Raw genomic sequence first — 15,391 nt, forward strand, 5'->3', positions numbered from 1 at the left:
ACCCTGAGAGACCCAAGAGGTGCTGCATGGGAATGTCTGGCATGAAGTAACCTTGAGCATGTCCTCATCAGTGATGCAAAAAGCCCTGTGAAGCAGAGGCTTCAACTCTGTGGACATTTCTGTGTTTACAAGGCTCAGCCTCTGCTGCACTTCTGGTATCTGCATCTCTGCAGTGCAATCTCATCAGGAGGAGGAAAAACTGGCTGGGATTTCCATATCTCTTGTTTTCACTGGGATATGAAAAACAAGGTCAGAGCCCAGAGCTGTGACAGAAACAGCCCAGGTGCTCCTTTACTGATGCCTTGGGAAGGCTGAGCTGAAACAGAGACTGGACAGAGCTAGAGAATAAATTAGATATTTATTGAAAGACCTTTGGGGTACACCTTGGGCAAGACAAGAGCCTGGCCAGGGCTACACCCAAGGTGGACCCAAAATGGTCATAAAATGGCAGTCTGGTCACAAGGTCTCACACTTTTATAAGTTTTGGTCCATTTGCATATTGGGGTTTAACTCTTCAGGTTGTGAGGTCCCATCCTTCTTGTTCCTCCCTTCAGCCCACCCTTGTTTGTGCTTTTGGGCCTGAAAGTTGTCCTTGGTGTGCAGCAGGAAAAGGATTTGTTTTGTGTCCCTGCTCTGTGCAGAGCTGAGTGACACTGACTGTGAGCTCAGAGCTGCACCCCTGGGCAGCACAGAATCTGGAAAACATGAAAAATAATTCCTGCAGGAACTGGAGGGGGCTGCTCTGCAGGAGGAATCTGCCAGCTCTGGGGAGAGCCTCACTCGGCTGTGCACAGCAAGGTGCTCAAAGGTGACCTGAGAGGCTGCCTGAGGAGCTAAAACGCCTCCCCAGGAGGGCAGGATGTTCTCCTGTGCTTGGGATATGTATCTGTGTTTGGGATGAGATCCTGTGTCTGGGATATGTATCTGTGTTTGGGATGAGCGCCTGTGTCTGGGATATGCCCCTGTGTTTGGGGCTGTGGCTGGGAATGCTGAGGTGACTCTGTATCCATCCAGATTTCTCTATCCAACACCTGCAAAGGAGTCAGTCTCACCAAGCACACGGAAGCCCAGCTCTGGTTTTAGGCAAGAAAAGCCCTTTTTTTCCCCTCCAGCCCACAGCAGGTGCCCAGGTGCTCCATGCACATTCTTGTTTTAATTTAAGAGCTCTGCAAAGAAGCTTTCCCAAAGAGAAATCTGAGGTGTCCGGAAGGAAAAGCAATTGCCCTGATTTCAGGCTGTACTCTGCTTGAACTTGCCCTGACCTTTGTAAATAGAGGACACCTGACATGATATTCATTTACAGTAAGTTTATTTCTCAGTGCATTACATGAAAGGTCTTTGGTATTTGTGGGTCCTTGAATACTGTTCCCACTCTGCTCCGTAAGAAAATGCCGAATACAAAACATTCCATATACAGTAACAAACCCCATAGCAAATAAAGAGAAATAGATATTTTGAACAATAACATAGCAATATGAAAACAGATAAGTAACCATGCAAGAGGTGGAACAAACAGGTCGTGTTTACAACAAACAGTAAAGGCTGCCATAAATGAGTTCATCCTGTCAGACGAGATTTATTCTTGCTCTAAGTTAAGAAATTACACATGATTGCAAGATCCTGCCTGTGACTGCCCTATAAAAGACCAAATGGCTGTAAAGCTGATCCTCAAGAGAGAAGCCAGGACCATTGGCACACGTACGAAACACGCTGATATAAATAAAAAAGTTACTGTGTAAAATAACTGGTGAAGAAGTTACCATTTCCTTCTGTGGCTGGGAATGTGCCTTGTGAGCAATTATAGCACCTTTCAGTCCCTTGGTTCCACAGGAAACCAAGAAATCACAGAGACTCTGAGTAGTTTAACCCCTACACCCTCAGTGGAATGTCATCTTGAGTTAGAGAGAAGCTGTAAACGTGGAGGAGGAGGAGGATGGGTTTCCAACCATTCTATCAGGAGCTGATTGTCTTTAGAAGCCTTTGTCACAGTGCTCAGGGTCCCACATGACAACAGCTCATGGCAGACACTGGAGCAGAACCCACACAGCACCAGCATGTGCTGCTCCAGGGCAAAATCTGATTCTTAAGGCCTGTTCCTTTGAAAGCTGATGACAAAATGTCCGTGGAGTTTGGCGGGAGCAGGTGAGGGCTCTTCTCCCTAGTTTATTCCTATTTCCCTGGATTGCCATCAATTCCTTAGAGTAAGTGCAAATTAGACCCTCTGGAGAGGAGCATTCCCTGCCTCCCAGGAGTTCCAGGTTGCTGGTGAACATGAGGATGCATGACTTGCAAAGGGTTTTGGTTGTGCAATGTGCTGCTTCTGGTTAGCTCAGGGCAAGGAAAACATTACTACTACTACTACCAGAGCTGATCCAAGTCAAAAACACACTGGAGCTCAAACAAACATCAAGAATTTTTAAAAAAGTCTTAAGAAATTAAAAAAAAAAACAACAAAACAAACAAAAAAAAAAAAAAACCAAAATAACCCCCCAAAAAACCACACTATGGTATTGCACAGTATGTATGTAAGATAAAGCACTAAACATTTCAATTAAAATATATTTCTAAATGAGCACGCATTCAAAATAAATCCCCCTAAGTTACATAGACATAGCAAGAAGCATTACATGCCCTGGCTGAAATGAACCTCAGGATCCTGCCTATGATGGAGAATGTGGTTGGAGTGGTTTGTTTGGTCATCAACATCATTAATGTCAGTGTGTGAGGCTGTGCTCACCTTTAAACGTAATTAAACTGGGGTGGCACAACAGTGTGGTCCAGCCCTCGTGGGAGTGGAGAGGAGTGAAACCTCAGCAGAGAGAGAAAGTCCATCAGGTATAATCCTGCTGTCCCCCATTTAAAGATACAGCACCTCATCAGAGAGATAGAGCTAAACAAAGCAAGGAGAAAAAATTACATAGCTCATGTCATCAATAATTCAAGGGGTCTCAACCCAAACCTAAACAGCCTTTTGACAATTGACTTGGCAGGAGTAATTGCAAACAACTTCCATTAAATTTTCCTTCCATCTTGTCAATAATTTGTTTTAAAAAAATATAAAATTCCAAATCTTTGTGAGTATGAATGCCTCAGCAATGTGAGTGACTAAAGCATTAGCACTCATCAAGCTCATGCAATAGCTCTGAATTCAGAAGACAAACTTGGAGAAAGAAAAATTTCTCTTCCAGTTCAGTGGGAATCCTCTGAAGTACAAGGGAAGTAATAATGATCTCACTGTATTCTCTCTTCCCCAAATTCAGCCCTGTAGCTACAGGACCAGTGAAACCGAATTTCCCATTTCCCTTTTTAAAGCTTGCATTGGTTGGGTTTGGTTCCTTAAGCTGCCATGAGGACAGATTGTTCCTGTGGCCTCGACTACAGCTGGCACCAGCCTGCCCAAGGCACGAGTTTAGACTGAACTGAGATTGCCCCTCACTCTTCAGGCCTGATTTTCCAGCACCAACTGCCTGATTTATCTCCTGGAAGCCACCAGTGAAGCCTTGGAGTGTCCATGTCATCCAGACCAAGATGGTCCCAACTCACCACAGAGGTAACCAAGAACTCAATTCCTGCACGGGAATCAGCCTGCAAATGAGGAAACATCCTTTTTTTTTTTTTGACATTTAATTCTTAAATGAATGATTATTCCAAGACTGTTTCCATGGGTGCACCTTGCTTGGCTGGCCACAAACAGAGCTCTTGCCCTGTGGAAGGAGGGACATGGGCTCCTACAGAACCATGGACATCCTTAGACTTAGCACTGGGTTTAGAGTTAGTGCTGGGTGTGAACCTAAGCTGCATTCAGGGAGGCTTTATTTCCTTCTCCCAAAGGGATTGCAAACACAGGATGGCTCCTTGAGCTCAGGACTTGAGCTGCACTCATTTTCTTGTCTCTCTCCACCACACTCCAGCTATAACTCAGAGTGCAGCGAGGCAACTCCCCAGACTCCTGCAAAGCTTTGGGCTCATTTCTTGGAAACGTCCCATGGAAAACTCAAGTAATTCAGAAGCACAGCCTGAACCAGGTGGGCTGGTGCTGAACAAACCCCACCACTGGCATTGGCGAAGCAGGGTGAAGATGCAAAAGCAGGACAGGGATTTGCATTTCTGATGGTTGTTACTCAGCTGCACAGCAGTAAAGGCAAGGTTCTGCTGCTTGCTCAGGATCAGCTTATGCCATTTCACCTGGCTGGGGATGGCTGGATTCCTCAAGAGCAGGGCCAAGTGAAGGCATGGTGGATCCAGCCATCCTGAAGGAGCCTGTAACCTGCTCATTTGTGAAAATTCCAGGTTCTTCAGAGGAAGAATTGGGATTGGAGTCTCTATTGGCAGCACTGCCATGTTTACAGTGTATGTGGACAATTTAATGTGTGGTTAATGCTGGGCTGGCAGAGCTCCTCCATTTTTAGCCTTATTTCCAGTGGGCTTTGCTTTTGGGGTGCTGAACACAGGGAGTGTAGAATATTTTCTTTGGAAATCCTCTGACAGAAACCCTGCAGCAGTGCAGCCCAGCTTGCTCCCACAGCTGTGCCCTGCACAGGAACCAGAGACAGAGGGGCAATAACAACTCAATTTACTCACTTTGGTCCTGGGATGAATTTGAAAACTGTCAGAATGTAGGAATTAAAAAAAAAAAAACAAACAGTCCAGTCAGTTTGGTTGGATAATCTCCCCCTTCTAACAAAAGTCACTGTCTACATGAATGACATCAGCTTGGTTAGCACAGCAGGTGGAGTCATTCATTTGTCACTGAAGGGCAGGTTCAGCTTCTTAAACCTGGAAGCTGGTACTTCCCCTAAAATAACAAGTTATTGCAAAAAGTAAAATGACTCTGTATTTAACTCCCAGTGCAAGATAAGCTCTTGACAAGACTCTAATTCCCTAGGCTGTGGTTTGCTACTACATTGTCTCCAGATCCAAATGGTGAGGATTTACTCATGAGATTAAAACAAAACACTGTGAAAACATTTTTCCTGATTGCTGTAGGATTAAGCAACTATTGCAAAATATCCTTTTCTGTGAATAGTTACTGCCACCACTTAAATTAATTATCTCTGGATGTATGCACATGCTGAACACAGTATGGGAAAATTCTTGCACAATTCCATCAGATCTCATGCAAGCTGCTCTATGTTTTCACAGAAACAGTCTAAACTCTCTGAGACAGACAGAAAGCCAATGTTGCCATGAACATTTGCATCAAAAGTCCTTCTTTAGCCAACCACAAATTGAAATAATGTCACTCACATGCAATTAGCAACATGAAAAGCCAGGATTTTGTTGCTGAAGTCCAGAGAGCCACCTGAATTTCCAGAGTAATGCTTTTAAATGCACTTTGTATTCTAATTTGTTCTTTGCTTAAAAGAAATCCTTGCAGGTCATGCTTTCATGGCCTGTGGAAGTCACACCTGGACACCTGGAAGTCAGTGTGACACCAGCACAGGAAATAAAAGCAGCAATGGACAAGGCTGAGGCTTGGCTTTGGGTCTGCGTGGGAAGGGTGGGCTTGGCCAGTTAAGCAGAGCTTTACTGAGGGCAGTGAGGGAACAAGGGCAGGGTTAAACCCTCGAGGCACAGCCAGGAGGTGTCACATCTGTGGGCAGCTTCTGAGACACCTGACAGCTCCTACTCCAAAGGCAAAACAACAAAATCAAGGAGAATGTTCTCAAACCCCTCTCTGAGCTATGGATAAAGCCATTCCCTGCAATCAGGGCTCAGCATTGGCCAGGGAAGGAAACCCAGCCACCAACACTGCAGCCTCCCCCTCACTCCATCCATCTGCAGGGTGCAAGTGAGCACTGGGTGGTGTATCTTGAACTGGAGGACAGGCAGGGAGGACACGGAGATGCTCCTACTTCATCCGGTGGCTTCTCCTTCTGGCTTCCCCATCATCCAGCAGGGAGGAGAGGATCTGGTGGGCCTGGGGCTGCCGGGGGCCTCCTCTCTTGATCTTGATGCTGGTTCTCAGGGGGGAGCCCGGGATCACATCCTGTCCAGAGCCTGGCTCAATGGAAGACAAAGAGTCTGTAAGGAGAGAAAGTCACGGGAGAGCACTATTTAAAAGGGGAGGCTGAGGAAATCACTCATGGGCCCTTCAGAGTGGTTCCTCCAGTGGGAGCAGTGTGCTCCCTCCTCTTTGCTCTCCGTGCAAGAAGCAGCTCTGGAGCTACAGCTTTGCTGCCATCACACACTGCTCCTGCATTAGACGTGTCCCCTCTGCTCTGCCTGAACTCTCTGGGGTAAGTGGTCCTACTGCAGGGCCTCTTCTCCTTTGTAGTTTCATCTCTAAACTGCTGTTCTTTTATTAATCATAATTTTACTTGGGCTGCAGCAACTACTCAGCACTGCCCACAGGCTCCAGGTGTTGGAGGATGAGCTGGTGGTCATGGGTGGTGATGCTCTGAGAGTTTAAGTACCATTTCACTCCTAGTAAAGGACATTTAGAGGCACTGAAAGGATTGAGGGGAAGGACTGACCCACCCTGAGCTGCAGCCAAATCAGCAATAATGCTGGGAATGGATGGTGGCTGTCCCTGCTCCCCCGGGTAACAACCTCTTGCTCTTCCCTCAGCTAAACAAATTTAATACACTCTGCTCTGGGCCACTCTTCAGCAACAGATGCTGGTGGCTTGATCTGCCTCATTATTTCCAATGCCCCAATTTCTTCTTCCTTCTGCCTCCAGAGCTGGATGTTTGTGTTTCCCTGCCAGCAGCCCAACGTGCCAGCTTTGGTTGGATCCCACGAGGCAGAATTTCAGTTTCCAGTGAGCTTTTGGCTGCCAGAGGATTTGGGCTCTGTCTGCTGGCACCAAACCCTGCCAAACAATTTGGGTTTTACTGTGTCCTGCTGGGCTGCTCTCTGCAGCTTCCAGGCCAGGTCAGCTCCAGCTGCCCTCCCAATGCTGAGGAGAGGTTTGTTTGCTGGGATGTTTTGCCTTGTTGCTTGGGTGGCTGTGGGTTTGGAAACCAAGCTCAGTGGGAAGTTCCTTGGGAAAATGAGAGCATGGGATTGGCATTTCTGAGTGGGGTTTTAAAGCTGGGCTAACCCAGGACCTGTGGTCAAATCCTTAACACCTACACTGGGAACATGACCAGACAGTTGGTGCTGGGTGATTTAAACCTCTGTGGTGCCTTTCAGTCCAGGGAGGTCTGTGCTCAAGGAATTCTTTTTTTTTTTAATGTCTTTTTGCCTGTGTTTGTTGGGGCTTTTTTAACCCTATACACAATGATGAACATAATTGCACAAGGAAAACATGCCTTACTTTCCAAGTTCCCTTTCTAAACAGTATTTTTGTAGGGCCTAAAATATGTGTGAAGTGAAAGAATGGAACTATTTCAAAAGCACAGAGTAGGAATACAATTATTAATACTTACGGGACAAAAAAACCCAAAAAACAAACCCTAAAGTAAAACAATATAGGTGTTTAAATATGACCTAACCACACTGCACAATTAAAAACCATCCATTTTTGCTGATGCAGTGACACTGGTATAGAAGTGCACATGGGTGTAAGTAACTCATCTCCATCCCAAGCAGTAACAGATCAATACAAATGGTTTGCTGAAATGACTATGTCAAAATGACAGCAGCACATGCCTTGTTGCTTCTGTATTTCCAAACAGAACGTGAAAAATAGATAAATCAGGCAGTTCTGCTGGGACAAAGCTGTGTGAAGTCCCAGGGTCTACAGAAGATTCCTAAAGAGGTGATTTTGCTTTATACCACTATAAATGAAGGTACAAAGTAAAAGCCAAAGGAGGCCCAGGCCCTGGGTCCTGTCAATACCCTGTTCTTCTGGACTCATCCTGGGAAAAGCCCTTTCCCACTTCCCTGGAGATGATCCCACCTGGCATGGATTGCTGCCTAGGAAATGGAGTGGGCATCTCCCTGGTGCCTCCACCAGCTCAAGGCAAAGCAGCATAAAAATATATATATTCTACCCTTGGAATGAAAATGTGAAATAAAACAGCATCAGTGCTGAGGCAAGGTCAGGGTGAGTGTGGTTGAATCATGGGGTTGTGATTCAGGGTTTCCCAAAAATCTTACACTGTTGCTGCCTATTGCTTTTGGAAGTAGCACTTGGGGCCTCCAAGAGCACGAGGCCACTGAGCAGAGCAGGCTCCAGGCGAGCCCAGCCATGCCCTGGCCCTGGAAAGGTCCAGGAGCAATTCGACTGCTGGCTCCAGACAGGGCTGGGATCCCCAGGGGCTGCCTGAAGTGCATTATGACTGTGTAGTGAGGCACTGGCAGGACTGCTGGGCATTGAAGCTATTCAGCATTTTCATTGCTTCAATCAATACCCAGAGGGCATATCCCAATAAAAGTAGATTCTGATCTGAGGGGAGGTGTGAGGTAAGCTCACAAGCAAGGCCAGGAATGAGGTTCCAGGTGTCAAGGGCAGAAAAGTGCTCTGGGATTTGGTCAGTGCCAAGGAACAGATTTGCTGCTCACAGGCTGGGATAGCAGAGACAAACATTTTGCCTCAGTGTTTCTGAAAGGAGAGAAACTGGCACAGCATGTTTTGGCAGCTGTGAGAGAATTGATCCTTGGCTGCCCCAAAAGGAGCAGTCTTGACAATAACCAGCTCCTGTGACAATGACCAACACCACACTGTGGTTAAGGGAAGATAACATTCTTTAAGGGATGATTTACACACTGTGCCAGTGATGGAGGAGCCAACAGCCTCAAGGGATCACAAAAATCTGTCTGAATGTAGAACATGTGGGACTTTCTTTAAATCTGACTGTGAAAATAGGTTTCTTGCAAGTTATGATCACAAAATGTTCAGGGGTCACTGATTTTCAGGGTGACATGGCAGCACTGTCTGGGCTTTCTCTGCAAAACATGGTGCTGCACAAGGCAAGGCCCTCAGTGGTGTTCAAGTCACTTGGAAGATGCTGTTAACAGGATTAAATGCTCTGGCCTAAAGACTGGAACAAGCAGCTCTGTGGGAAGCTGGTGGATGATCTCTGCCACATGGCTCGAGCTGCTGCTCGTGACTTGGCTGCCTGAACTGTAACAAAAATCACTGTAAGGGTCATTTCACCTGCTACTGGAGAGCCAGAGGAAGCAGTGCAGCTGGTGGAACTCAGCAGTTCTAAGCATCCCATAGTCATGGAACCTAGTTTTGAAAATGTGGTTTGAGCAGACACCAGAAAGCTCAGGAGAGTGGGAGGATGTGTAACCATCAAGCCCAAACAGATCTCCTGGTTCCCTAGAGAAGAAAACCTCAGCAATGCTTACCATGAATTCCTATCATGTGCTCAAGGATTAATACCCTCTCAGCTAAAATCTTCAGAGCCTCTCGAAGCTGTTGGACACCTTCCCCCTGCAAGAAATAAAACTAACATTGGAATGTGTTGCAGAACAGGCTTCTTGTCCATCATATTGCTTTCACAGCACCAAACTCTGCAGTGTGGATGTTTAAAAATTAAAAGATCCAAAAAAGGAGATAAACTAAGCAGGAATGCAGGAGAAATCCCTGTTCAAAGAGCTCCTTGTGTACACTCAGGCTGTAGTTTGTTGTCCTTGTCACCTTAGGTGTGAACTTGAAGGGCCAAAGAGATGTTGGGAAGTTTTCCAGGGATTGAGAGCAGAGATGTGAGAACTCCAACACTCTGCACACGCAGTTTGAGCTCTTCTGGGAGTCTGTCCCTCAGCAGGTGGGAGGGACAATAGGGAAGCAATTCCCAACCAGCTCCATGTGACAGAACAACCTCTGGGGACTGAGGTGTTCAAGAACATGATGACAACATGGCCAAGGAAACCTCACAGACCAGGGATTCTGGCACACATTAAATTCAAACCCCAGGCTCACATCCCTATTTGCTCTGCACATTTAACTGTGAACTCACCCTCTGCTCTCCCCAAACCCACCTGTCAAAGGGAATGTGGTTGAAGGACAGCAAAGTGACAAAAAGGAAAGTAAAACAGTAGAAACACATCCTTACATCAGTGCCTTTGTCACCTTCCTCGCCCTTCTTGCCTGGTTCACCCTAAAACAAAGGAAGGGAAACTTGGTTACATGTGGCTGAGGACCCTTCCAGGATCTCTTGGATCTCTCCTCACCAAAGGAGCAAATTAAAGAAGCTTTTCACCAGCAGAAAACACATGGGCCGGCACGTCATGCCAAAGGCCAAAGTGTTCTCCTGAGCTTTGCCCTGGCTCCTGCCAGCCTCCCAGAAGGTCACCACCACTTCTAACACAAATGAACTTGTCCAGGAGTGGCCAAGCTGCAGGAGGAGCCACCTGCCATGGCCTGGGCCCCAGCAAGGCCACAGACATCTCACTGGGTTCCCAGTGAACAACATTTTATGCTAAACCACAGATAAATTGCTCCTTTCCCCCGAACATGCATGTTTTCATCTTGATCTAGAACAGAAAAATCCTCCATTCTTCTTTCATTAATTAGTCACATCACTTTCTGCCTCTGAAGATGCTCATTAAGCTTTTCCTGAACAAAGATCTCTCTGTGCTGTGTACATTGGTCTCATGTTTCTCCTCCAGCCAGGAAGTTCATGCACTTTCCAAAGGGCAGATGAGAGGGAGAGATTAAACCACTCTAAGCTAAACAAAAAACAAAACTAACAATCTAAAATAGATTGGAAAAGCTTTGGGCTCCTCGAACTTGTTGGACACCCCTGAGATGTTGGACATCCCTGAGATATTTGCAAAGCAGTGGTGAGCATGGGAGAAAGGACCAAAGAAAGGCTGTGTGAACTGTATGAAATGATGAGGTGGAACCAAGGAAGAGAGATGAGAACCCTTCTAGAGGTTCTGGGACTTTTCTGGAAGCTGCCAGCCAAAAAAAAACCAACCCAATTTTCTCCACTAGATCTCTGTCAGCCAACCTTCATCACCACTGGCTTGTTTCCACTGGCTGTATGTGCCAGTGCAGACGTCTCCTCTGGGCATCTGGAAAATAATCATTTGGAGGTATCTCTTAATCCCATTGCAGGGTTTCCAGCTCAGCTTGGCTGACAGAGGTGCAGGAGGGAGCTGAGAGCAGCTGATAGGCCTTGAGCAGTTTAACTGTGCCCACCTTTGGCCTCTGGGAGTGCCCAGGGAGAGCTGAGTGTGCCCAGCTCTGGCCAGAGGGATCTGCAGGCAGACAGAGCACAGCTCCTCTGCTGGGGTGATGCCCTCCTGGTCACTGTGCTTTACACCAGGGGATTTGCAGAGGGATTCCTTAAGGTGAGGGTGTCTGTGGAACAAATCTGAGCTGGAGCCAGTAGAGCTCAGCACTGAAGTAGCTCCAGGGCAGCCAGTGGCACCTACAGGGCCAGGCACCAACCCCACCTGAGCCTGGCACCCACCCAGAGTGCAGCACTTACAGGAAATCCCTTAATGCCCCTCTCTCCAGGCAGACCTGTTTGCCCCTGTTGGAAATAAAGGCAGTGTCATTAGGAGATACTTTGCCACTTGACAAGAACACAGTGTAATTTTAACTAGTGGAATTAAGATGGCTTAAGGAAAAAAAAAACTTACACTTAGGATAATGTGGGGAAAAAAAATTCCTCTCCCTTGACATTATCACTTAGAGACAGCAAAAAGGGGTTATGGTTTTCTGTCAAGTATCAGTTCCAAATCCCATCAGACTCTGGAGGAGCTGGCTTGGATGTGGAGCTCCTGAGCTCAGTGCCCTCTCTGTAAGACGATTAGCAGGTTTTTTGAACTTTCCAGCAGTCAGTTACATTATAGCAGGAAGGAATTTGGCTGGAGATTTGTTCCTTACAAAGACACTGCATTCTTCTCTCGGGTAGAAGTGATGGGCTGCTGCTGCCCCAGCCAGAGCAGAGCCCAAGACTCCCACCGAGCACTGATTTAATCTGCTCCTGCTCCACACACACCCCACAGCTACTGATCAAAACACAGGTACAATATTTTGGTTGGTTTGTTTCTTTCTCCTGCTGTGCTAATTTTCACATTGTTCTCAGTGAGGTGTTTTTTGGTTTTTTTTGGTTTGTGGTTTTTTTTTTAACAGAAACAGTTTGAACAAGTGTTGGTTTGGGGCAGGAGAAAATGCTGTTGAACGGAACATCTTTTTTTTCCCCATTTTCCTCCACAGTGCTGGTTTCCCACTCTGAAGCAGCTGGGGCAGGGCAGAATCCCTGACCAGGAGAGCAGTTATAGGTTATTCAGTGAGAAAACAGGAGCTTGGGAAGAAGAGGCAAAGTGTAAAAGCATTTCTAGAAATCCATTAATGAAACAGCCACATCTTTTCTCCTGGCTCTTCTCCTGTAGACACACACAGCAACAAACCCATCCTTTTTTTCCTACATATATGGTGGCAGATTCCTGCAGTAGAAAGGGAGAGCTGCTGGGTTTGTGTCCACCAAATTCATATAAAACCAACAGGCACCTACAGAACATTCCCATGGAGGGCTGAATTCCTATGGAATGCATTGTCAGCCCCAGGAAAAGGCCCCTATGGACAGGGAAAACTGGGAGAAAGGCTCATTCTGTCAGGTGCTCCCAGTATCTTCAAAGAGAAATACTTGGATTATGCACTGGAGGAAGCAAAGCTCATGAAAAAAAGCACAGTCAAGAGGAAAAATCACAGAGAGGAGCACAACAACACACTGAAAATACATAAACAGGCTGTGCTCCATGTCCAGGAGGAACAGAAAGGATGTTATCAGCTTAAAAGGGATCAAAGGATATTTAGGCTGGATGTTGGCAATATCTTTTATCCCAGGCCTCCCTGGCTGTGCCTCTGCAGAGTGCCTGGAGATGCTGTGGAGCCTCCCTCCCTGGCAGTGCCTGGGCTGAGCAGAGGCTGAGCGTGAGCAGCACACAGAGCTGAGCCATCCAGGGCTGAGCTCTCACTGCTCCAGGTCTCTCCCACATCTGCTCCCTCCCAGATTAAGCAGGAAGAAAGTATAATAACGTTTTCTCAGATCTCAGGAGATGTTGTGAACCACCCCCCACTCTGCTTTTTCTTTGCAGCTGCATGGCTCCAGTGCTCCAGCCCTCATTTGTATCCACCAAACCCAAAATTGCAGCGTGTAGTTGTCAAAACCAGCATTCAAAGCCACACTCAACAAAAGACAACAACGCACACAGAGCATCCTACAGAAATTCTGACAGAAAAAAGCTGTCAGCTTCCCTTTCCACACGAACAGAGGATGGACAGGAAATATGGGGTTTTTTTTATATTTATCAACACTTTTGATATTTGAAAATCTCATTTGTCCCAAACCTAAAAGGAGAGTTACAAATCTAAATCCTTAGCAAGGAGGGAACAAAATCAAATTCTAAGGGATCAGTCTGGAGTGAATGGACACAATTCAACCAGATTTTGTTTCAAAATAAGTGTATCAGGAATATGGTTTATTAGTATTAATATTAGTAATATGGTCAACCACAAACTACAGCAAAATGTCAAATGAATTATTGAGAAAGAGTTTTATCAGTTTCCTGGATGGAAATGTGACACTTTGCCACACAACACACCCTTCTATTTTTATTATTATTATTATTATTATTATTATTTTTTTTTTTTTAGCTTTTATTTCTTTTTTGGAAAATAAAGATTGAATGGCAATGAGATGTAGTTGGTAAGTTGGTAATCTGTGCATCCATCTCACTAGTTAAGGTTTTGCTCTCTATCAAAATCGTGAATTCTAGCCCCAGAATTCCATCACTCTGCAATCTATTTGTAAAGCCAAGCCATGCCCAATTTGGCTGAGCTGCACAAGGAAAATGTTACAAAAAATGGCCAACAGTCACTCTGCCCTTCAGGGAAGTGCAAGTCATTTCTTATGTAAGAACAGGAGCAAGCACCCAAAACTAAAATGTAACAGAGATTTCAGAAGGCAGATGTGCCCCCCCCTCAGATATCTGCTGCTCCTCAGGAGGGGTGAAACGAGCACCTGGGCACCCCTTGCACAGAGCCTGGACAGAGGAGCAGTTGGTCTGTGGCTGGTTATTCCCACGAATTTGAGAACTCAGCACACTGGAGTTCACTGATCTGCATTTCCTGTCTTGGCTCTTTCAGGCATCCCTTTATCTGCTGGATTGGAAGGGAGCAGGAGGGCAGAGGAGGTTCTGTTGAGAGGAAATCTCATCACCTACAGCCCCCACTCACCTCCACCTGTGGGACAGCAAAATGGCACTTGGAAGGAAAGGGAATTTGCTTCCCACAGCAGTGGCAGAAAGCTGTGTCAGTGCAGCCACCACTGACATCATTTTAGAGGTACCAACCAATGTTTTCCTCCTTGTCCTTCTCCCCTCCTCTGACTCTCTCCAGGCTGGGGTCTCAATGATTCCCCACAGCCCATTTCACAGAACTGAGGGATGAATGATCCTCTTCCACCTACTCCACTCCCAAGTGATTTTGTGCTCCCAGACTCACCTAGAGATTTCAAAGAGCTTTTGGCAATTAAGCTGAACAGAAGCAGCCAATGGCCCAAATGCCACTTTCAAACCCTTCCCAATGCTTGGATGCTGGATTGGGAACCTGACACATTTATACCCTTGTTAGATATTTCTCTGGTAGTTCCTCAACTTCACCAGTCAGGAAATAACATTAAAACAGCCTTTTTGTTCCATGTTTAGTTACCAGCACTGGACAGCCCACGAAGGACTGAGGCACATAAACATTAAGAATGTGACTTCAGTATTCCAAATATGTTAAGATGGAAAATGACTTTGGGGAATGACTTTGGTTCAGGACAAGTCTGGTGAGTTTTTAAACTCTTAGTGCCACAGAGGGAAGAGTTCAGTTAAACCTCTCAAAACACTCCACACTAAACAGCTTTGGCTGGTGGAAGTTGGTCCCCACAGGCCTTTATACTCCATGTCTTTGCTACCTGAATTTCTTTGGGGAATGCCTGACTTTACAAGGAATTCAACCTTTCTCTGTACAGGAAACCCTCATCTTGGTTCTTGCAGAAACCCTAGAAATTCTACATTTAAAGCTGGTGGTGGCTGTAGTCCCAGGGCATCTGTCAGGCTTGTGCTGTGTATAATTCCTGTGCCTCAGCCCCCAAATGCTGTGGGAATCTCTCTGTGCATGTAAAACCTTACTCTCTCTCCTCGGTCTCCTTTGGATCCTTTTGGTCCAGGCTGTCCTGGAGATCCTGGCAAGCCCTAGAAGAGACGCAGAATGAGAAGGAATTAATTTCTACTGTGCAACCTTTGTGTAGGTGCAGTGAATACATTTCCCAGTGATCCTCAGCTCCTGAAAACCTCACACACCCATTAAGCAATTGGGCTGGATTCTCTTTTCCCCTCAAGCAAACACAACAGGAGCTCTGTTTGCAGATATCCTGAGCCCTGTACTTTCTGCAGATCCCTCTATTTGGGTCTTTTAAAGCACTGCAGACCACTGATGTAACATTTTTTCGGGGCCAGTATGACAGGACAGTTCTTGTTCTCAGTTACCAAG

The 15,391-nt window shown here is 46.2% G+C and overlaps 1 protein-coding gene across 1 annotated transcript in view; it reads right to left on the reverse strand.

Annotated features, from left to right (window-relative positions):
* Positions 1–1,313: 1,313 nt before the first annotated feature.
* COL26A1 (collagen type XXVI alpha 1 chain) overlaps positions 1,314–15,391 on the reverse strand; it is a gene marked incomplete at its 5' end in the record, with an annotated part of 166,880 nt that continues 152,802 nt past the window's right edge. Inside the window, 5 exons of the mRNA XM_083875171.1 lie at positions 1,314–6,024; positions 9,244–9,328; positions 9,951–9,995; positions 11,334–11,378; positions 15,031–15,093. Coding sequence (XP_083731297.1) covers positions 5,852–6,024; positions 9,244–9,328; positions 9,951–9,995; positions 11,334–11,378; positions 15,031–15,093 — 411 coding nt within the window. The 3' untranslated portion in view covers positions 1,314–5,851. The remainder of the gene's footprint in view (positions 6,025–9,243; positions 9,329–9,950; positions 9,996–11,333; positions 11,379–15,030; positions 15,094–15,391) is intronic.

Source organism: Zosterops lateralis (genome assembly GCF_965231275.1).
Source record: "Zosterops lateralis genome assembly, chromosome: 19".
NCBI classification, from domain to species: Eukaryota; Metazoa; Chordata; class Aves; order Passeriformes; family Zosteropidae; genus Zosterops; species Zosterops lateralis.